The sequence below is a fragment of the Pituophis catenifer genome, unplaced genomic scaffold (genome assembly GCF_029215685.1).
Source record: "Pituophis catenifer annectens isolate HBS135680 unplaced genomic scaffold, rPitCat1.0.hap2 SCAF_14, whole genome shotgun sequence".
Taxonomy (NCBI): domain Eukaryota; kingdom Metazoa; phylum Chordata; class Lepidosauria; order Squamata; family Colubridae; genus Pituophis; species Pituophis catenifer.
The window spans coordinates 16,336,144-16,360,414 of record NW_027256894.1 but is presented as its reverse complement, the minus strand read 5'-3'; the positions used below and the strand labels follow the sequence as shown (position 1 = coordinate 16,360,414).

Below are 24,271 nucleotides of genomic sequence, written 5' to 3'. Positions count from 1 at the left end.
ATAATGGTTTAATCGAGGCTTTTGCTGACATCAAAGTTAAACTCTCCAAATTTGACCCATTCTTCAAGAGATAACTGCTTTACAGATAGGCACTGTTCATTTTACAAGTATAAAATCTGTTTGTTATGGAAGTATGTTTAAAAACGATACTGAGCAGACATGAGTTGGTCAAGAAATTATTTCAGGCTCTTGTCAATTTTTGACAAACCAGTTTTGTTGTTTTTAAATAACTGCGCCTATTTCATCTTCAAATAATCATTGAGACGTAAATATTTGAATTGGGAAAATCCTTGTGCTTTAAATCACATGCTTCAACCGCTGTTGGTTATCTGCTGAAATTCACATCCTAGTTGAGTTGAAGAGTCCTTGAATTCTGGCTCCTGGGGCTCTTCTATCCTGCTGACTTCTCACATGGGCTCTCTGGCAATAAAACAACGCAGAGAATGAACAGTAAAACCTGAGTATTTGACTCTGTCTTCTGGAACATGGCATTGGTTGAACCAGAGGAGGAAGGAGCGATTAAGTAGTGCAGATGAGATAAGGCTTCTTCTTCCTTGATTGGCATTTTGCCTAAAGGGGCTGTCAAAGATGGACCTGCTACCTCAACATTTGTTGATTCACACAAAATAAAAACAGCTGCCAACATGAAGTCAGAGCATTTAAAGATCATGTTAGAAAGAGCTTAAAAATGTCCAAAACCTGTTTGACAAGAGCCTGTAACAAGATAGGGGAAAAAAATGATCTTATGTTTTTTTTATGTTTCTGGAAAACTGCATTCTACAAATACCGTCGTTTTGGACAGCAAGGTTAGCTGCAATGTGAGATACATAACCAAAATATATAGTTTGAATTGAATCAGCTCCATACAGAATGGTCAGAGCACTATCTTGTATTATATGCCGTGATGTAAATGCTAAGTGGAACTGCGCTAAGCTATTTCTTTCCTTTTAAGGACCAGAAAGTGTAACTCCATTTCCTATTACTTTGGGAAGTTTTCATACATGGAAGTATAATGTAGTTTTATGTCTCATGTATTATTTATGTTTATGTGTAGCCATAACTAGGAAGCACGAGAAACATGTCTATGGAGATTCTCAATCAGCCAGGTTATGGTTGTCTCAAAGGTTTGTTTTTTTTTCTTTGAAAATGTTTCACTTCTCACTTCACCGAAGAAGCTTCTTGGATGAGAAGCGAAACGTTTTCAAAGAAAAAAAAAAAACCAAGAAAGCCTTTTGGAAGAAAAACACCTTTGGGACACAGGAAATGCATTTGCATTGCAAATTTTTGAGTTGTAGGGTTTTTTACATTCCTGCTGAAGCTCAGGAATATTTCTAAATGCCACCTGTGAAAAAGTCCACATTCTTAACACGTTTACACATAAATCAATTCCTTACTACTTTGTACTCAAGCAGCAGCATAATTGTAACATTAGAAAAATATTCATTTTTTGGATTAGGAAATTACACAAAAGGCACAGTATCCATTCCTACTATTGAGATGATATAGTAATGTTACCATTTTCCCTCCACCCCCATAACATTTCTTCATATTTTCCAGGGTATGATTAAGGTGTGTATCCAATTCCTTATATAAAGAGATTTTATCAAGAGTCCTTAAAGCCCTGCAATTTAAGAACAGAGTTTAATGAGTCATCCATAAATACACGAGTGCAAAATGTAGCAAGACACTAACCAGTATTCAGATTTCTTAACTTTTCTAAATAGATAACTTAATCTTTGTTCTTCTGTCCTTCCTAAAATACATTTGCATTATCGTATTTATGCATGTCATGTTCCTGTTCATAAATGGCTCAGTTAAAAACCTGGTCGCTGTTCTTAGCCTTCAAACTGTGGGAGAACATGTCCACCCAACAGAGAATCTAGTGAAAAATGCCCACTGCAAGCATGATTTAAAACAACTGGGTCCTTTGTCATGGCCATCTGATCTATTAAGCAAAAAATGTAGCTCAGCTTGTTAGAAATCCTACTCCAAAATATGTTGACTGTTGAATTACAGCCTGTGACATTTTTTAAAAAATTGCTTGATTGTATTTAAAATAAATGTATTGCTGCACTGAAAATATTCATTGTGTTATTTTTTTTTAACAAATCCAGAAATACATATCCTTGTAAAGGTCATTTTTTTTTAAAAAAAAAAAGGCTTTTATTCAAGCTTTGCCAACTCTATGGTTCTTCAACACTCATCTGCTTAATATTTATTTAATCTGTTTGTTTCATAGCAGCAAAATTCCTACAATTATGTAGACAGATTGCACGTGCAAGGGAGAATTTGCACACTATAGAAATGCAGTTTTATTTTCAATGCTCTGGAGGCACACAAAAAAAATCAATGAAGAACAGTTTCACAATTAGTTGCAGAACACAGATTTTATCCTCAAGTCAGTAATGTCCCTAAAGCAGCACTTTATTGTTTCCCATAATTTATATGGGAGAGATTAAGAACACGCTGGAATCTGATCTGGGAGGGCAAACAATTTAAAGGGCTAAATATGAAAACTATTACTTCCAAAATATTATTGCTTTAGAGTGTGGGAAATTTAAATGTCAGCTCTCTGGTCAGCAGTATTAAAGTGTTTCTGCAGCCTGCTTATCACTAAATGCAGGACCTTATTTTCGTGCCCATAGAAGCTAATGGCAGCCCCTGATCATGGGAAAGTTACTCTGTGAAACTTCCAGAGGCTTGACTGGACTAGGTTAACCTTTGGTCTGATCAGTTTTTATAGACTTGACGACTGGGCCACACCCCTGGTGACTTTTATCTCCACGACAGCACATTTCTCTACATGAGGTTTTGGCTACTAAACCCAACTTCCTCATAAACAAGGTGGAAAATTGTAGTCCTGCCAACTGGGCAAGAGGAAATGATATCCAGATCATGTGCTTGGGTTGATCTGTGAAAAGAAAGAATGGAATTTACCTTGAACTTCAACTCAAAACAAAAAAGCTAGCCAGAGGTCTAACCATCCTTAGGATATTCCCAAGTGACCATGAATTGCAGAAAACTGTAACTTGCGCTGGTTCTTTGATGTTTCCAGAAACCATGCATTTTCTCTCGGGAAGATCTGGAAGAAAAACATGTTTTCCATTTATGAGGTTATCATCCCACTCTCTTCCAGGGAGCTCAAAATAAATTAAAAACAAGTCCATATCAATCTGTGTTAGGCTTCATTTCTGTAGTGTAACTTTTGTACTTGACTTGCGATATTTGCAATATACTTTCTAAACAGATTTTAGTGGTGGTAACTCTAACTCCAGTTATATCCCCAGGAATAGTTGGATCCTCTTGGAAGTCTTACTCTTCCTCTATTCATTTTGCTACTCATTTTTATCAAGCTAGTATTGAAAGGGCATCTTTTTTAAAAAACTATTGACTAGAATAGTCCTGTAACAATTAGCTGAAGGAATAGCACAGTAAAGATGTTTGCACGGACACATTAAAAATACATAGCAGATATTGAAATTTCAGCCCAGTGTTTCTGCAGTTTGCTGCCTGTTTGAAGTCATATGATTTTTGTACACAAAAATCTAGATTTCTATATTATTATTAGAATTTGTACATCTGAGCTGCACCAGGAAATTAGCCCATAAAATAAATTTTGCTCACCCTTCTTTCTTGTTCAGCTGTAACTAGATATGCTCTAGTATGGCTCTGGCCTAAGCCATTAATTGTCAGCTGAATGTTGACTTCCTAAAAATTAGTAGTTCCTATCATGGGCATTCTAAAAATGGGCTGGGTAAAGCTCATTTGATACTAAATCTTAGTATCAAATTACATTTTTAAGCCATTTTGATTTGGAGCGTTCAGCATTAAATGTGTAATTAATCCCAAATAAATTCAACTGTATCAGATTTCATCCTGTTTGCTGCTTCTCAAACTTTTAAAAGGATATTTGTACAGAACTCTTGATAGACAGTTGATTTAATACTACAGATACTGGGAATATTAAAATCCATTCTACTTCTATCCAGATTAAGGCAATTCATATACTTTTCAACATTATTTACTTTTTGCCATTTAACAGACGACAGAAAAAAGAAGCAGCCAGAGGCAAAATAAATAAAATTCAAGTATAATGTTCCATCCCAATTCTGGAAGCCAATTCATAACACCAAAGCCAACAGAGCTGGCCTTGCCAACTCACCTTCTGAATCAGCTAAGTAGATAATTAGCAAAGGAACTAGTTCTGTGAGAAAACTTCTTTAACTGATAACCAAAATAGGATTAGCATTCAGTGGAAATTCTTCAGACTTTCAAATAATTGTTCCACTTTTAGTGGATGCTATACACTATGCCTAAACATTTTTGGTTTTTTAAAAAATTATTAGATTTTGTTTATTGTTTCCTCTTTCATAGTTGTTACAACAAACCATACATACCATGTTTCCCCAAAAATAAGACCCTGTCTTATATTTTTTTGAACCTTGAAATAAGCACTTGGGCTTATTTTCAGGGAGGTCTTATTATTTTGGGGCTCATGGAGCAAGATGGGGCTCCTCTTGCAGTCTTACCTGATTTCCAGCTCTGTGCTTAAATATTTTCGGGGAGGGTTTATTTTCGGGGGGGGCTTATTTTAGCGCATGCGCTCAAAAGCTCGATTGGGTTTATTATCAGGGGATGTCTTATTTCCGGGGAAACGGTACTATGAAAGAAAACGAAAAGGATATGGACTTAACTTTGTTGCAGAGGTAGAGCAGAAAAAGCTCTGCCTGTTTTTAATACTGAGAATCAAAGCAAATTATATGCTGGGTTTTTCCTCCCATGTAAGAAAACTACTCATGTAGAAAAGCTCATAAACCCGTGGCCTGGATTTGTCTCTCTCTTTCATGCTTCTCTAATATCTGTACTGCTTCCTCGTTTGCCTTATGTTTACACATTCTTTGAACCAGACAGGTAGTTTCCATTTCTTTATTATAAATCTCCAAAGATTATAGCTACAAGCCCAAGTAAATAAAGGCTACCGTTATCATTTCTCACAGAGATGCATTAAGCATGCCAGTTTGAGCCATGTCCCTATGTTCTGCAGCATCCTTTGGTGCAGTGAGAATTTCTGAAGTGAAGCACACCGATCTATCTTACACAGCGAATATTTTGCCACATGGATTACAGCATAAAAATTCCTTTCGCTGTTCAGGCATCACCTTAGGCAAGAATCAGTTCAAAGAGCCTACACCAGAATTAATACATGCGATCATTATTCTTGCAAAACCTACTTCTCTCCTTCTTTTAAATGATGTGATAGAAGCATTCCCAATGTTGCAACAGCCATTGCTTTAACTTAGCTATTAGTACGATTAAACAGATTAAAAGTTTAGCTCTCCTACACTGTTAAGAGTCATGTTGGCTCTCCAAATGCTGTCCTCTGTTTTACCTTCTATTCCGTTTGTACTTTCAAGAAATGCTCCATTAATTTTACACAAGAGTTCCTTCCTCCAGATGAGTAGGAGGCTCTACAGATTCTCTATATCCCTATTCTGCGTGCGGTTTGTCAATTCAGCAGCAACAATGGAACAAAAGGGTTTCAGTTGTGAAGACTGATACAGGATTAAGACTGCTTATTAGGGAACAATTCCCATTGGATTCCACTGGGTTTACTTCTGATTGCGCTTAACTGCACAGCACATAATAACAAAGCTTTAAAGGACAGTGTGTCTGTTCAATCGCTAATATTGCTGGTTCCATGTGTGGCATTATATTCACATAAGATGCCCTGAAGTCAAAAACTCAACTTGGAATCAATACGAAATAGGCGAATAAGTAAATGAACAAATAAATAAATACCACAAAAATAAATACAGAAAAAGATACAGAAAACACTGGAGTTGCAAATGGAAGTGATCTAATTTTCAAAGATACCCTAGAATGAAGCCCAGCAATAAACCTTGAAATCCCACCTATCCATTCTTTAAAAGTTTTTTTTTTACCCAAGGTATTACATTTTTACACTTTGCTGACATTTTCAAATCTCTCTCTTGCTCTGATACATGTTTATATCAGTTCAACCAAATGCTGAAGCTTATGGGATAGGCACAGCAAAAGGAAAATATACACGCAATTCTATATGTATTTCCTATATATTTTTCTGGAAAAAAAAAATCACAACCCTCAGTTGTTTTTCTTTTTCTTTTTTCCTATTATGACAAGTTAGTGGCCTCTTTTTATTGCTTTGAATTAACTGCGATATTAGTGAGAATACTGATTGATTTCACAAACGATACATGTTCATACATTTTTTTATCTTCCCGAACTCAACTTTTTACTCTGAACCATGTCTTTTCAATCATTTGTAAAACTTAAATTGGTGTAACTTTTGCTGCTTTATTATGTCAGCCCCCCAGTTATCAGTAAGAACAGAGGAATTTACCCTCCGCTACCCTACTGCTAACCACTTTTTCCCTACAAACAGCATCCGTACAGAATTGTTGGCAAGGTTAGTCTTTTGTCTTTCATTTTTTTCTGTGATTCTTAACTTTCGGGCCAAAATTTATATATATTTTTAAATGTTTTAATATTTGTATTTTATGTTTTTTATCTTGGCTGTACACCGCCCTGAGTCCTCAGGGAGAAGGGCGGTATATAAATTGGAAATTAAATTAAATTAAAAATTAAATTAAATTTTAAAAAAGATTAAACTACAAACTTCAGTTTAGTGCTGCTAGCCCAGGGGTGTCAAACTCAAGGCCCGGGGGCCAGATCCAACCCGCAGGGTGTTTAGATGGGGCCCACGGGGCTGCCCTGGAAACAGCGAAGGACTAGTCTACGGTGCCACTGCCAGTGAAAACGGAGCTTGGGAGGGCCGCTCTATTTTCGCTGGCAGAGGGTTGCAGGAGGCTGTCACAGGTGAAAACGGAGCTTGGGAGCCCGTTTTCCCTGGCAGTGTGCTCGGGCCATCACAGGTGCCCCCGACACAAGTGATGTCGAGCTGGCCCTGCCCCCCCACCCACCCAAGGTCAAACACAACCTGATGCGGCCCTCAATGAAATCAAGTTTGACACCTTTGCGCTAGCCCATCAGCGGTAATTAAGGTTCTCAAAGTCAACATTTAAAAATCCAAATCTGAAATGAACTGAAACAGCAGGTACAACACATACATATACTCTTAAATTAGGCTTAATATACCTATTAAATTAGGATTGTTAAAACAATATACAACCCCCCCCCCCAAAACCAAAACAAATATACTTGGACAATTTAAAGCAACGTCTACCAGCCACCCCAAATGTCTGCTGCTCAATCCACATTAATCATCTCAGGTCGTATTTGTCAGATTACATACTATCACCACCCCCAGTCCCATTTGGGAATGTCTTGCCTTTTTTTCCCATTTCAGAGCTAACTATGGTTACCTCATTTGTATTTTCAGAAACTATATTTAACCCAAAGTGGTTTGTTAAACCCATTCTAATTCCAGTTGCAAGGTTTAGGTTGGAATTAATTAGGGCTATAAAAAAAAAATCCAACTGTGGCTATCGTGCTATCCAGAGAGTCTTTTCAAACAGAAAAGTCTAATATTGATGTAAAGAATGCACAAACCATCCTCGATTACCAATTATTACAGTTTAAGGCCAGCATCACCTCCCCCCATCCCCCCAAAAAATTATTTTAAACCCTCTTGCTCTTTCAAGTCCCACAAATGCAACTCGCCCATGTAACAGTTAAAACTTTTCAAGAAATAATAAATATATATATATATACATACAATTTCTGAACCGCACTGTTTATTTCTGCTGCTTGAAACCTAAGTGACAGTATGCCACCATAATTGTGGGTTTCCTCTAATCCTTTATTACACTGCAGGTACAGAAATATGCAGACACATTTTTGGAGAGTTGACATTTTGCAAAATGCAGCAAACATTTTCAATGTATACATGAGAAAGAGGAAATGTTCAAAAGGGTATGCGTTTCAAGTTATTGCAGGTTATTTTTTGTGAGATTTATTTTTTTTTTCTGCAGGTAAAATACGCTTAAATTTAAACCAACAGGAACGTGTCAGTGTAATTAAAATCATGACAAACATAACCTTCTCTCTGGCCGCAAGGTGCCCCTTGGCAGATTATTAGGGTGTTGCATGGTGAGGGCAAAAGGTCAACACAGCATCAAAATCCCGTGGCATTTTGGTTTTCTTCTGAAGATTAAAGCTGTTTTTTTTTTTCTTGGGATAAATGCAGCAGCAAAACACAAACCAGCTGATCAAAAAAGCACTTCTGCCAGTAACTCCAATAATTTCAGGGCACACCAACCGACAGTAGTTTTGCCATTCCCAGTTTTTAAAGTTTACATCACTGCGCTGTTGTCTTAAGTAGATTTTCGTCATAGCTTGTTCTTGTTTAAGCCAGCTTACTGACTACTGCCTGGTTGAGTGAGTTTAGTTGGTTGGTCCATTTATCTAACGCAGTATACCGTGCTCCACCCCGCTTCTGATGATCTAACTCAAGGAGTTGATTTACTTGATCGATCCGGCCATGAATAGTGCTTGAAAGAAGCAAAAACACAAAACGTTATTACAAACTGATACATCTACACCATGGATGGTGAGAGCACTGGTCACTCACCAAGTTCACACAATACTTTTGACTTCCCTCCTTAATTTCTTTTCACATCTAATTACACAGAAGCATAATCTAGGTCAGTGATGGCTAACCTTTTTGCCGTCGCGTGCCAAAAGAGGGAGGGGGGGAGCGCGGGGAGTCGAGCGCGTACGTGCCCACGCCCATAATTCAATGTGCCCTGCCCCCCATGCATGCACACGCGACACCCCCCCCGCGCGACCCCCGCTTTTGGCATGTGATGGCCCAATGGGCCCGGTAGGCCTGTTTTTTGCCCTCCCCAGGCTCCAGAGGCTTTCTAGGAGCCTGGGGAGGGCGAAAATGGTCTTCTCCACCCCCATGGAGGCCATAAACGGCCCGTTTCCCGATTTCTGGTGGGACTGAAAGGCCCGAAAATCAGCTGGCTGGCGTATGCATGCATGCTGGAGCTGAGCTAGGGCAACGCTTGTGTGCCCACAGATATGGCTCTGCGTGCCACCTATGGCACGCGTGCCATAGGTTCGCCATCACGGATCTAGGTGCTTCTATTAATTCTAACCAGAATTTGTTATGAGTCAGAGTTTGTGAAATCTGTTTCGAAACTAATCATAATTTGATAAATGCTACTGTAATTTTGGCTTCAAATAGGATTCGCAAGATAAATCCAAACTCACACCGTGTTCTTAATTAATATGACCAGAAGATTGTGAATATAGTATGCTAGAGTTTAAACTGAAGAAAACAAGAAAGGGCACTTTAGAGCGGAAACTAGATACATTCCAAATTCCAATTGCATGCAAGTTGATTATTTTTTAAAAAAAACCACACACACACACAAAACCAGCAACAAAGATAAGGGGGGAAAAACCCGAAAGAATGCAGACACAACATCTCTCATACATTCCTATTCCTATTAAAAAAAAAAAAAAACTTTTACAGGGAAAGAGAGACATTTTGATCAATGAATTCTTAAAGTCTAGAAATTTTACTTATAAATTAAATTTGTTTTAAAAGCAACACTTAGCTCAAAGCCAAGAACAAATGAAATTGAACTTTTGAAACTTTGTGCTATGATGAAATGGAAGTGACAGTGAAACGATACCTCTTTCCTAATAAAAACAATCGTAATCAGTGAGATAATTTGACACGTTAACCCAGCATCTGTTTTTATTTTGTTCTATCCCCCAATCTAGAGAGCCTGCTTGGTGTAATGATTAAGGCATCAGGCTAGACACTGGGGAGTCCTGCCTTAGGCGTAAAGCCGGCTGAGTGACCTTGGGATTCTTTCACAGCCCTAGGAAAAGGAAGTTGCAGGCCATTTTTGAAAAACTTTGTCAAGAAACTGCAGGGACCTGGTCCAGCCAGTTTTGGAGAATCAGACACAACTGAACAGAAGAAAATGTCACGATGTAAAAAAGATGTGGAGACTCTAGAAAGAGTGCAGAGAAGAGCAACAAAGATGATTAGGGGACTGGAGGCTAAAACATATGAAGAACGGTTGCAGGAACTGGGTATGTCTAGTTTAATGAAAAGAAGAACTAGGGGAGACATGATAGCAGTCTTCCAATATCTCAGGGGCTTCCACAAAGAAGGGGGAGTCAAGCTATTCTCCAAAGCACCAGAAGGCAGGACAAGAAGCAATGGGTGGAAACTAATCAAGGAGAGAAGCAACTTAGAACTAAGGAGAAATTTCCTGATTAATTGTTAAAACAATTAATCCGTGGAACATCTTGCCTGCAGAAGTTGTGAATGCTCCAACACTGGAAGTTTTTAAGATGATGTTGGATAACCATTTGTCTGAAGTGGTGCAGGGTTTCCTGCCTAGGCAGGGGGTTGGACTAGAAGACCTCTAAGGTCCCTTCCAACTCTGTTATTCTATATTCTAACCCCCCCCCCCAATCGAATGACAAGGTTGATGGGAGCTGTGAATGTTTGACCTTTAGTAGGTATTACCTGATATGGCCTGGAGGCTTACTCAATAAACTACCTGCCTCCTTACCAGTAGTTACCCGATTGATGTTTTAAAACTATATCCTTATGAATCGATGTGATTAGTTACTGAGTTATCATTAAAATTTTAGGAGGGAGGGAAAAAAAAACCCTCTGTCGGCTATGTCTCCATGTACTTAGTCCTTTTTTTGAATATAATCAATATTTACGGAACGATACAAAATGATAATGTTGTATCTCCCACATGATACTGTTTCCCCACCAAATAATGTTGAATACAGTATTTTACTATCACCATACAACTGAACATCAACTTCATTTTAACTGAAAAAAATAATACACAGTTTATATGTCCTGCACTATAAATACATCCTTGAAAATATTTATTGTTGAAGAAAAGGTGGGGGGGAATACTCACTTATCCAGTATACACTGCACAAGCAAGCTTTCCACGTCAGCTACGTCTATGTTTAACTCCTAAGGGGAAAAACAGGCAGAAGTGACGGGCCAAACGTTAGAAGTTCAAGGACGTAAATATGAAGATGCAACATTTTTTTTTCTAACTTTCTGATAAGTAACAAGAACTGAAAACCTGCGGAAACAATATGTACAACATGTACCTTAGAAATAAATGGAATATGTATCCTTGTGTAAGGCTTAATTAATTTTATAAGCACTTGTGTCCTGATGTTTCGCAAAAGTTCTGGAAGAAGACAAAAGCAAACGGTCATTGCACAAATAAGGGATAGTGTTAGAAATAAAAGAAATGCATATGTTTCTATCCAGTGATTGCTGGATTGCTCTATATGTGCAACCACAACCACGAGCTCAAAATTGCTGTTGCTCAGTCAGACATTTGTTAAGTGAGTTTTGCCCCATTTTTACGACCTTGGTTGCCACAGTTAAGTGAATCACTGCATTTGTTAAAGCTAGTAACGTGGTTGTTAAGTGAAACCGGCTTCCCCATTGACTTGGCTTGTCAAAAGGTGACAAAAGGAGATCACATGACCCAAGGAAGCTGCAACCGTCATAAATATGAATCAGTTGCCAAGCATCTGAGTTTTAATTATGCGACCATGGGGATGGCTGCAGCAATTGTAAGCGTGAAAAACTGCCGTAAGTCACTTTTTTCAGTGCTGTTTTAACTTTGAACAGTTACTAAACAAACTGCCATAACTTAAAGACCACCTGTATATCCTGAGATCCAATAACTGATTTTCAAATGAAAATATTTGAGAATTAAAATAACAAAATTTAAATCATCCAAAAATATACAAATGATGCCAAGGTCTTTAATTAACCACCTTATCACAAACTGATTAAAGTAAAAATTGTATGGTTCAATCCTCACATTTTCATGGTTAACAGAATTTTAGATGTACTTTTAATGTTATTTCAGTACAAAAGAAGTTTTATGAACTGAGAACATCATTAATCCAGGCAGGTGGAAAATGAAGAGTGCAAAATCCAACGAAATCTCTACCTTCAATGTGCTCCCTTATGAAGGGATCGTCCATGATGTTACTGTGATTTGTCTTCAGGATCTTCTCAAATTCAGTGATGTCATTATTCTGATAGGCACTGCAAGAGAAAGACCACTGAGTTACACTCTGGCAGACTGAAAGAGACAGTGAGCACATACATTTATATTTCCAATCCAAAAGGGAGCATATGCGCTACAGTGGCGCAGTGGTTAGAGTGCAGTACTGCAGGCTACTTCTGCTGACTGCCGGCTGCTTGCAATTTGGCAGTTCAAATCTCATCAGGCTCAAGGTTGATTCAGCCTTCCATCCTTCCATAAAATGAGGAGCCAAATTGTTGGGGGCAATATGCTGACTCTGTAAACCACTTAGAGGGCTGTAAAGCACTGTAAAGCGGTATGTAAGTCTAAGTGCTATTGCTATATCTAGAGCAGCCTTTCCAACAGGAAATTCTGACTGAGAAGGGGGGGGGGGGGGCTGAGACTGCAGATCAGGAGTTTGGGGGAGGATGTAATTTCTCAGTTTGTGAAATTGAATAGTTTCTACTTTTTTTAATGATACAGGGGCTACCACTCAAAGTGCTCATCCAGGTTTAACTAAGGGTTTGGAGGTGGGCAAGGAATTAGTGGTCCCATTCATTTTGGTTTTAGACCTATATGATTTTAACAACATAATCTCATTCATCCACATGCCACATCTTGCCTTGAATAATTTAGAAAATATCTGGTAAACTAGAATAACTTTTTTTGTAACAGTGACATAGAAATTAAACATCAGGAGTATAACAGATGGATGGACCACTGATACATCAAACTATGGGTATCTCTTACATTCTAATGGTCATTAATTAAAGAATGTGTATGTTCTGCAATTAAAGATAATTTTGAAACAAATTTCAAATTTTCTCTAGCACTTCATACTGTTTGAAATTCATTTGGAAGTTGCTATTCATTTTGCTCGTTAAGGAGAAAGTTCTTACCTTACTAAATTTGTCATTGCTAGAATCTCTGGATCATTTTTGTATGGTTTTGCCTACATGGGAAATAATATATATTTACATTTCTACAATAACAAAAATATTTTTGCTAATCTCTTTCACGCAGACCAAAAAAACAAAGAAAGAGTCAGCTGTACCTCCTGAGAATCAAACGGATTTATTCCAGACTTCATCAGCATGTTTGCTAGGACTAAATATTTTAAGCACGTAGTTCTTCTTGGACTCCCTGATTCATCATAATTTTTGAACGCTTCAAAGAAATCAGTATGTGCCTTTTCAAATTCACCTTCTCGTAGGTGCATTTTGCCACCACATTCTGTGGGAGAAAAATTAAAGACAGCTGCTAATGATTTACTTTTGCCGCGTAGAACACAGAATACCTTTTAAAATTGACGTTTTGGTTTATTAATACCGACAGAGCCAAGCGGATTGAATAATGCCTAAATCACCCCTCTTATTTCAACTACCCATTATAAGGAAGTGTAAGATAAACACTGCTATCCTGGATAAACATTCAGTTATTACGGTGAACCTATATACAGGTTGTCCTCTCTTAGCAATTGAGACTGGCAATTCCATCACTAAGCTCTGTGGTCACTAAACAGCAGATCACATGACCAGAACAGACTTACATCCCTTCTCAGTTGTTAAGTGAGTCACCATGATCGTTAGCTAAAGCATTATGTGGCCGCGACTTGCAATTTTACTTTTGCGTTGCATTAACTTTGTTCGTTGCAAGTCATGTGTGAAGCACGTCAACACTGATCACTGCAAGAGTCATAAACATGTGCCAATTCCAAGGCACTCGAATGGGAATCTTGGAACGGTGAGAGACGCTGCAATAGTGATAAATGTGAGGATTGGTCGCAAAGGTGTTTTTTTTTTTTTAACACATTAACTTCAAACTGTTGCTAAAAAAGGTAGACCTATAAATACATTTGTTCGGAGGGAATTTTCCCAAACGGCAAGCTTGGAATCTCATTATGTCTGTAGAATATTCAAGCTGTAATACACATCAATGTTAAGAAGTGAAACATGACTGTATCTGCTTGGTAATTTAAGGAAAGGAGACCATCTGCCAAGGCAGTCCCTCCCCCCTCCCCACCCCAGAGTTGTGCAACTCTTGGATTCAGTTCCAAAATGCTGTTTCAGAGTATAAACAGGGCCATAGTCACATGATCTTGAAAAGAAACAAGATATTTTAAAGGGCTGCAAATAGAAGCTACCTTTGCCTGCCAAGGATTCCAAAGCACCTTTTTGGAACTGGACTCCAAGCGTCACAAGAGCCTAATTAATTTCCCACAGGCACCAATCCAACAATACTAATCAATTCTAAGAAATTCGGTCATGTTCAACATGTTGCCTTGAGGTAATAAATCTATAAACGTAACACAGAGTGTCTGCATTCTCCCTAATTCTGTTGTTATACCTATCGATATCCAGCTTAACATGATTTCTACAAATAACGTCTCTAATAAATTGTAGCTAGCAATCCCCTTACCCTATTTATTAAAATACTAATGTCCATTATGTTCCTCCCTTTGCAGTAATCCAAATCATACTTATTCTCATAGCCACAGGGTTAAGCAACATGTTTCTATACAAACATTTTAAACAAGTTAAATTGTAAATTTAACTTGTTTAAAATACTGCTGTTTTACTAGCAGTATGCCTCTTCCAATATCCAATCCATGGTTGGCTGGGGAATTCTGGGAGTTGAAGTCCACAAGTCTTAAAAGTTGCCAAGTTTGATGACCCCTGGCCTAATCTGTTAGCCTTTAAGGTGCCACTGTACTTGCCTCTGATAACTCCCATGATCAGCGGATGAGGAATTGCAGACTTGATGTGCAATGACTGTTCATATAGTGCCTTAAGTTTTTTATTATTTTTTTGTGCTGTATACATTTGAATTTCCAAAGCGTAAATTTCCAATAGCTGGGTGCCTTTTTTAAGGTCATCTTCTCCATCATCAGTCTAGTAAAAAAAAAACAACACGTGCAGTATAAAATCATGAATACACTTTTTCTCTCTGCTTCCTCTGAAATACAGATGAAATTTGTAGATTTTAATTTATAAAAGGTGTCTCATATGCACCGCAAGTTCTAAACTATCTTGTGACATCTTTATGCCTGGATTGAAAAAAAAAATGAAGTAGGATACCATTGAAATCAACACAGAGAAACCAAAATCTAGTACAGATTCCTAGGAGCCATAAACTTGAATTTCTACAGCTTTCCAGAGGGCATAATTTGAACACAGTTCTCTCTCTGCACCTGAAGGGAGAACTCCAGGGGTGAAGAAGTTAATTATTGGATTCTCCATTCTACCATCAGCTTCAAATTTATTTCCCACATGGACTGGGAAGCTTAGCTGTTGAAAGCTCCCAAATAAAACATGGCAAGAGACTTCTGGGAGAGGCTGAGGACAACCAGATTCACCAATCCTTTGGCTCTCTGCTATAACCCTGATCTTTGGGAACTGGATGAGAAAGTTAAGAAATGAAATCATGAAGATGAAAATTGTGTTTTTTCCCCACCTTCACTTCTGCCATTCAGATCTGCAGTTAGCAGAACAATGGAAGCAATAGACTAATATTTTGTAAGTGAACAGAAAGATCAATCATGATGCATGACTGGCCGTGCTTATAGAATGCAAATGCGCAACATTTAGCATAAGCCTGTCTGTCAATGGACACTTGCTTTTGGATGCAGGATTATTACTTGCAGTAAAATTGTTCAAAGGCAGGGGAAATGCCTCTTTAAAATTCCTTCTAGAAGAACTCATCAAAGCAATTTTGCAGAGAACCCCACAATGTAAAAATGTTCTTCTTTTATGACTATCAATTATCTTCCTAAAATATGCCTGCCAAACCACTTCCGTCGTTGCTATCCTGTTGTCCAATAAATGCTTGTGCTGTTTAAATACTCTACAAAGGATTGCAGCAGGCAAGAGAGTTACAACCACTTGAGAAACAGACTCAGAGAACAAACTGCACCTTACCTGACATGACTGATGGAGTTGCCGTAAAATCTTCTGTAACTTGCCATACTCTTCTCGTTCTAAATATAATTTGCCAAGCTGTAAAGCAAAATGTGATTTTTTTTTTTTAAAAAAAGAAAGAATCCTAAATATATATTTAAAAATTGTAACATTCCCAAAAAACAAAAAACCCAGATTGGTCATTTTACCTTTGTGTTTGTCTTAAACCACAACCTATCATTCTTAGCATCTTTCAGTGCTTCAAGTGTTGTTTCATAAAATTCCTGAAGCAAATCCATCTGACATAAAAAATCAGAATTCTATAATTGTAAACAGCAAATTTGTGCCTGTTAATAAAGTCAACATGAACACACCCAAAGTGCAACTTTGAAAACTTATACTCTAATATCTGCATTAAGAAGTGCATATTTTTAACATCGACAAACCATAACAAGATCATCATAATGTGGGTTTTCAAACTCTTTTTCCAGGCACTTGTGGGAATCTGTTTCGTGGTCAGAGTGTTTTAGTGCTTCATGAAATAATACTATGATTTGGCTTGAGCTACGGAAGTTACAAATTCCCAAGTGCCTTTTATTTTGGCATCTACAAAATTATCACCCTATATTGGGCAAATAAAAGTAATAAAAAGAGACTAATGCTTTTTTTTCTCCAGTGAGATACATTGCTGTCCAACTATAATTAAGTTGCTCAAGTAGAAACACTGATTTCATAATTTTTTAGTGCCATGTTTATTTCTCTATCAAACAGCTATTATATTTTCAGGTCTGAAATAAGGAAGACTTAAGAAAACTCTGCCCATGAAAATAACACAGATGCCAATGGCAGAATCATATATTGTGCAACTCAGGTTTTTTAGGAGGAAGGTATTTTAGGAGTTTGAAGATCCAGTACACACGTTCAGCAATATTTCACTTTTATTCATTTATTTATTCAATTTATTTGCTGCCTATCTCACCTTGGGGCTACTCTAGGTGCTTGGCCTTATTTTAATTTCAATATTATTTCCACATTATAGTTTTAAAACATTGAGAAAAGAACAATTAATGAGAAAGAGGGAGAAAACAGCAAAATCAAAAATATTTGTGCTAAAAATGGTGCTACTTAACAGTTTTCCAAGAGAAGCAAAACTAAACAGAGTCTTAGACCTTTTAAAATAATACGGCACTGAACAACAAACCAAGCTAAGGAAATAGCCTAAAACTATCTCAAAGACATGGCGTAACCATCACAGAGTTTGGTATGGGAATGCCCTACATAATGGCAGTTGTTAAAACACAGGACGTTTTTTAGTGTTGAGCAAGATTACAGCTGTCAAATGATTTTCCATATCTACTTAAGTATCTTGATTACATCTTTGTCTTTGAAATCTTATATATTATGAAAGAAAAACTGATATCATACAACTAAATTAAATTAAAAGTTGGTCTATGATATATCTATCTATATATATATATCTCCCACCACCTCACATGCTATACCGAAAGGCGCAATTTCTTTTCTGAAAATGGTTATATCTTAATGCTATATAGATGATATAATTCTGCTAAATTTCTCAAATTCAGTCTCTCAGGTTCATTATAGTAGTTATTTGATATTTTCAAAAAATCCCTTTTATCCCAAGGACCTGCAATCTTTTTGGGACAACCAGTACATGAAAGCATGTTTTACTCCTCCTATGTTTTTGCATGCGAGAAATAGATTATAAAAATAAATGGATTTTTCTTCCATGCGATTTGCAAGTCCTTGTAATAAATGGTAAATAAATAAATGGTTCTCTATTTTGTGATGAACTGCTCTCTGTTTAACTTGAAACAATTATTTTTATAATATATGAAATAAAGCAGCATTTGTAACATTCAGAGAGATGATTTTTCAAGAAGGTGCAACTTCTAGAAATTGAAAGGAGAGATAATCTAACCTGCTTTGAAGTGGAAATATAATCAAGAATAGAATTGATGGATTTTTCTGAATAATTCCTTGTGACCGCACTCCGTATGTAGGTCAATAGTTGTTTATATCTGTTCATCATTTCAGGAAAGTTAGTCTTTATCAGAAAAAGAAATATTTATGAATTATAACAACGTATTTCAAACTGAAGATGAGTCTAGTTAGTAAATTTAAAAATAGGGCAAACCCTGTGTAACTGGATACATGCCTTGAATTTCTGCAAGTGCTCTTCCACTCATTTTGAAGGGGTCATACTTTGCTAACGACCATTTTCTCCCATTCTGATGTGGCTTAGTTCTTACAGGAAAAACCCAAGTAAAAATGATACACATCTTACCAGTTTGAAATTTATTTTTATCATCTGTTTTAATGCTTTGAATCCCCATTCTCCTTTTTCACCTTCAAGCTCCAAAACCTAAAAAATAAGAGAAAGATAATATTTTTCAATTTTGATACTTGTAGTTTCATCAAAAACTGCAGTAAATCCTAGTCAGCTTTTTTGTTTTAGTTTCAGGAGAAAGTCTTCTGTAATCCATCAAATGGCAATTTTTAGAATTTCTGTATTTCATCCTTGAATGTCCCGATTTCAAGTTCTTCTTCTGGATTTATTACACCAGGAAGGCATTCAGCAGCTTTATGCAGAAATTGTTTTCAAAGGACTTGGTTGTCACTTCAAGCAAGGCATCGGCAACTGAATCTGTCTACAATGCAGTTACTAAAACAGTAACAAAAGAAGGCAGATAGGAAGAGAAGAGGTAATGTGTGACCCATCATTATGAGAATCCAGTTGTAGAAAGATTTCTTTAAAAATTCAAAAGTAGCAACAAGAAGATGCATTATTCTTAAAATAAATATTCCAACAAGCAAAAAATCTTAAATACTTCTAAGTAGCACTGAGGAGATTTTAAGTAGCTAAGCTCGGTTCTCCCTAAGCAAGACATTATGAGGAGCAGTGATATTCCAGATCGGCTTTACAAGACTACCCCTTGGATAATCAGTGATATCATCTATCACAGGGGTGTCAAACTCAAGTCATCACGGCGGCATCACCTGATGTATTGAGACTTTTTTTTCCCCCTTCACTAAACCGGGTGTGGGCGTAGCCAGCATGTAACGCATCTAGCCTGTGGGCCGCGAGTTTGATAGCCCTGATTTATCATAAATGATATTAAAAATGAAACGTGGAGAATATCCCAGGATTATTTGACAACAGGGTTTACTCTGCACCAAGCTATCACAAATAAAAAGCCTAATAAAGCAAAATATTTGACAGACAAATGTAAACCAATATGAAAAATTAAAACTATAAACCTTTTGAAAACTGCTCAGTGCTGCTTTGGGGTCATCCTCTTTCAAGGCTTTGGAGTTGTAATACTGATTCTCCAAATCTACATTTGGTTCAGAGTTGCTGTCTTCAGAATATTCCTGTATTTTAAAAAAGGGTAAAAAAAACCATACATACGTGTCAGCTGAGAACATTGAATTTTAACCAATTAAGTGATAAGCGCCAGAGAAGAGTGTACACATGGGGTAGAAATGAAATGGGAAATTGGGGGGGAAAATGAGTTGTAGTGACCGCATAAGCAAATAGCTAGCAGTGGCTTCTGAAGTTGCCACACATCCTTAAGCTGCTTTATCAATTTGAAAAGGGATGCTTTTTGCAGTTTGTCCTAGGGAATAAAAGGTAAGTCAAGCAATCTGTGCAGTTAAAAGCAGCTTTCATAAATCAAAAACTGGTATGTTTTATTTTTACAAGGTAGAATTCATCAGCCCAAGCATTAATCTTTCCTGCATTAGGTTAAGGTATGAGGAATGGGGTAATTCATAACTAAATTTCAGAAAGATTTCTGCTATGAAATAAAAATAGCCTGAATAACAGCTTGTTAATGCTGGGGGGGTCACACGTACATGGGGGTCGGGGCACATTGAATTCTGGGTGGGAGCACACACATGCATGACCCCCCCCCCATGCCCCCACCGCCTTTGGCACGCGATGGCAAAAAGGTTAGCCATCACTGTCCTATATGCTTTCAATGTGATTTTCAAGGACAACTTGTTTTTGGCTAAGGAGATTCTGGTTGTGTTTACTGTAGATGATCAGCTAAATCAGTAGATTCACTGAATTTGTCATAAATGGTGGGATCCATACAACCCAGCAGATGATGTTTTACAGATGATCTACACCTGGAGAATCCATACCTGACTACCCGATTTGCTCTCCAAGACCTTAAACAAGAGTATCTCCTACTTAAGAGTCTCTTTGATTTTTAAATGAAGGTGCTAGGAGCTGAATTTAAAAGGGGACAACATGCAATCTACTTCAAGGAATAGCCACACCATGCCTTTTGGAAAAAAAAAACTTGTGGGGAGATCTACAGAATCAGTGTTTTCAAAAGTGAACAAGTACTCCCTCAAACCTACAAACAAAAATTTCAATTTAGAAAACATGCCAGCCAACTTGTTTTCCACTTTATTAATTACTGCAGTGGTTCTCAACCTGTGGTCCGCGGACCCCTGGGGCCCACAATGTCATCACAGAGAAGGCTTGAAGAAATGTTATGATTTAAACCTTGGGTTAAGTCTTGGGGGTCCGTGGCCACAAATGATATTTAAAGGAGGTCGGTGGTGAAGAAAAGGTTGAGAACCACTGAATTACTGGAGAGATCCAGGTATTTGGTTTTATTTATTTATTTGGAAAATTTATATTGCCGTCTACTCGCTCACAGCGACACAAGGGCGGCTTACAGGAAATCAAAATGTCATATTTGTATAATAAAATAACAAACATCAGAAAGTCACAAAAAATCACAAAACGCCTATATACATCTAAATAAGCTGTTCCTCAAAAAAAAAAACAAAAAAAAACGCACACCACACACCAGAATTACAACTTTTCCTATAGCACAAAATGAATTGATAGCAGATTAGTCACACATTTTCAGGGGTGGCTCCTACAACACCTGTCAAATTACATCAAAATAGAGGACTTTTACCACGCAGGAGGAAAAACTCCCTATAAAGCATGCCACTGCCAACCCACCTGCAGGTCAAAAAAAAGAACCCTAATGCACACATGAAAAGAAATAACTAGGATAATCAATTAGATAACGAAGTTTGACTCATCATGGGCCATCGAGTCGTCTTCCCCTCCCAGCGCCACAAAGATAGACAAAAAATCATACTTCGAGGCAGGAATGAAACACTGGTAGAACTCGTGACCACAACTATGCCCAACATTTATGTCGTTAAGTGAGAAATCTGCTAAGTGAGTTTTGCCCCATTTTACGACTTTCCTCTCAACAGCGAACCCCTGCCGTGGTTCAATTAGTAACCCCGGTTGTTAAGCAAATCCAGCTGCCCCCCGCCAATCGACCTTGCCGGTCAGAAGGCCGCCAACCCAGCCGGTGGCCAAACATCAGAACGTTAAGTATTTACTATTACTTTCAATAACAGAACCATGATTAGTGGAATGCAGCAATACGACCTGTGAATATTACAACTACATTAGCCTACAAAACTTAAAGCCTTGCTGATGTCAAATTGTTTGAAGACTTTCGATTTTTGAAATGTATCCCTTGACATCTAGTATCGGTGACCATGGGGGGGTGGGGGAAGGATGCTGCAACGGTCGCAAAGTGTGAAAAACAGTCGCGAGTCACTTTTTTTCCAGGGCCCTTGTAACTTCGGTCACTAAGTGGACAGTTGTAAGTCGAGGACTACCTGAACTACCAAGAGCCTTGGTGGTGCAGCGGACTAAAGCGCTGTTAAAGTAGCACTTAGCTGCCAGCTGCCTGCAATTACTGCGAGTTCAAATCTCACCAGGCTCAAGGTTGACTCAGCCTTCCAATCCTTCCGAGGTAGGTAAAATGAGGACCCGGATTGTGGGGGCAATAAGCTGACTTTGTATAAAAAAAAGAACACCGCTTAGGAAGGGGGGGGGGGCAAAAGCCCTACTAAGCAGGTATATAAAAAGTATGAAGGCTATTGCTTAACACATTGTAAGCCACCCTGAGTCTCCGGAGAAAGGGCAGCCTATAAATTGAACCAATCAATCAATCAATCATCAATCAATAAAAATAAATAAATAAATAAATAAACAAACAAACAAATAAATAAATAAATAAAAAAAAAACTGAAAACCCAGTTGTCTGTATTTCAGAACCCACCCACCCCCACCTCCCCCTAAGGAAAAACTGCTGCCTCCTCCAAAGAAGGAACCCCCGACCCCCGACCCCTACCCTCCTCCACCCTCCGGGTCAATGTGTTTTCCTTCAGTAACTAACAAAGAGTTGGAAGGGACCTTGGAGGTCATCTAGTCCAACCCCCTTGGCTCACGCAGGAGACCTGCATCAGGGATTCGAACCACCGACTTTTCTGATCGACAAGCTCAGCGTCTTAGCCATTGAGCCACTGAGCCAGGCTAGGTGGGGATCGACCCACCACAGCCCACCCACCCACTCACCAGGGCCGGGTCCCTCTGGGCCAGTGTTTCTCAACCTTGGTAGCTTGAAGATGGGTGGACTTCAACTCCCAGAATCCCCCAGCCAGCAGCGCCACCCACCCACCAGGGCCGAGTCCCTCTGGGCCAGTGTTTCTCAACCTTGGTAGCTTGAAGATGGGTGGACTTCAACTCCCAGAATCCCCCAGCCAGCAGCGCCACCCACCCACCAGGGCCGGGTCCCTCTGGGCCAGTGTTTCTCAACCTTGGAAGCTTGAAGATGGGTGGACTTCAACTCCCAGAATCCCCCAGCCAGCAGCGCCACCCACCCACCAGGGCCGGGTCCCTCTGGGCCAGTGTTTCTCAACCTTGGAAGCTTGAAGATGGGTGGACTTCAACTCCCAGAATCCCCCAGCCAGCAGCGCCACCCACCCACCAGGGCCGAGTCCCTCTGGGCCAGTGTTTCTCAACCTTGGTAGCTTGAAGATGGGTGGACTTCAACTCCCAGAATCCCCCAGCCAGCAGCGCCACCCACCCACCAGGGCCGAGTCCCTCTGGGCCAGTGTTTCTCAACCTTGGAAGCTTGAAGATGGGTGGACTTCAACTCCCAGAATCCCCCAGCCAGCAGCGCCACCCACCCACCAGGGCCGGGTCCCTCTGGGCCAGTGTTTCTCAACCTTGGAAGCTTGAAGATGGGTGGACTTCAACTCCCAGAATCCCCCAGCCAGCACAGCTGGCTGGGGGAATTCTGGGAGTTGAAGTCCACCCATCTTCAAGCTACCAAGGTTGAGAAACACTGCTCTGGGCGAAGCAGCCCAACTCTCTCTCTCTCACCCACCCACCCACCCCTCCTAGGGATGGATCCAGCTCTCGAGGCGGCCCAGCCCCAGCGCCCCTTGGGCGGGCCTGGCGAGGGGGCCTAGCGCGGGGCCTGGGCGGCGGCCTCCTCTTCTTCCCAGGCCGGAGGGAGACGGAGCGTGCGTGTGTGTGGGGGGGGGGGGGCTGGGGGGGGGGGTCTCGCTCGCGCCCCTCCGCCCGGCGCCGCCTCTCCTGCCGCTCTTCCTTCCCCGGGGCAGCCGGGCGGCCAAGGGGGAGCTGGCGCAGACCCCGCACCCGGGAGCCCAAGGAGAGCGGGAGGAGAAGCGGAGGCGGCTGAAGGGAGGAAGGGTCCCCGGCGCAGCGGCTCCCGCTTACCAGGTCGTAGTCCTCCTCATCGTCGCACATGAAATCATCCTCCATGTCAGACATCTTGGCCGGAGGACGCGAGGGGAGGGGGGAAGGAGGAGGAGGAGGGGCGGGGCGCGGAGGTCGGACCAACAGCCGGGCGGACGGCCCACCCCCTTCTTCTCCCACAATGCCCCGCGCCTCGGACAAACTTCCCCACCCACCTCCCTCCCCTTCGACGTGACGACGTCCGGAAAGGGGTCGCACGCAAAAGCGTCCGTTCGTTCCGCCGCGCCTCGGACGTTCCGGCCGCGCGCACCCGGAGCCTCATTCGGGGTGCACCAGGCCCGCTGGGTTTTGTTTTGTTTTTTGTGGGGTGGGAGGGGGTGGGGCGGTGTTTGGCAAGCGGGTTCCCTTAGCAACGGCTCGAGTCGCAAAAGCGCAGCTCGGGTGATTTGGATGAGGCTTCAGGCTTCTAAGTGAAGAGAAATAGAATAGAATAGAATAGAATAGAATAGAATAGAATAGAATAGAATAGAATAGAATAGAATAGAATAAGGAATAGGAATAGGAATAGGAATAGGAATAGGAATAGAATAGAATAGAATAGAATAGAATAGAATAGAATAGAATAGAATAGAATAGAATAGAAATTCTTTATTGGCCAAGTGTGACTGGACACACAAGGAATTTGTCTTTGGTGCATATCCTCTCAGTGTACATAAAGAGAATAAAATACATTCATC

General features: G+C 39.7%; 1 protein-coding gene across 3 annotated transcripts; it reads right to left on the bottom strand.

Annotated features, from left to right (window-relative positions):
- Positions 1-7,780: 7,780 nt before the first annotated feature.
- COPS2 (COP9 signalosome subunit 2) lies at positions 7,781-23,638 on the bottom strand. Of its 3 annotated transcripts, none has more exons than XM_070953336.1 (13): positions 23,556-23,638; positions 19,235-19,348; positions 18,261-18,338; positions 17,895-18,020; positions 16,162-16,272; positions 15,974-16,051; positions 14,773-14,947; positions 13,111-13,289; positions 12,956-13,008; positions 11,979-12,076; positions 11,116-11,198; positions 10,914-10,972; positions 7,781-8,492 (listed from the first exon to the last, which is right to left on the bottom strand). In XM_070953336.1, exons 1-13 carry the CDS (start codon positions 23,607-23,609, stop codon positions 8,348-8,350), a joined length of 1,353 nt encoding a protein of 450 aa, XP_070809437.1. In that variant the 5' UTR covers positions 23,610-23,638; the 3' UTR covers positions 7,781-8,347. The 3 variants fall into 3 exon arrangements, with proteins under 3 accessions (XP_070809437.1, XP_070809438.1, XP_070809439.1); XM_070953337.1 differs by having other exon boundaries at positions 16,162-16,251; XM_070953338.1 differs by lacking the exon at positions 10,914-10,972 and having other exon boundaries at positions 8,365-8,492.
- Between the last annotated feature and the right edge of the window lie 633 nt (positions 23,639-24,271).

Excerpts from the sequence above, each read along its gene's own strand:
- COPS2 (XM_070953336.1), bottom strand. The coding sequence starts at position 23,609 with ATGTCTGACATGGAGGATGATTTCATGTGCGACGATGAGGAGGACTAC. Across the intron at positions 16,273-17,894 it reads ATATTTCCACTTCAAAGCAG|AATTCTGATTTTTTATGTCA; the intron begins GTTAGATTATCT and ends TTACAATTATAG. Across the intron at positions 10,973-11,115 it reads ATATTCCATTTATTTCTAAG|GAGTTAAACATAGACGTAGC; the intron begins GTACATGTTGTA and ends TTTTCCCCTTAG.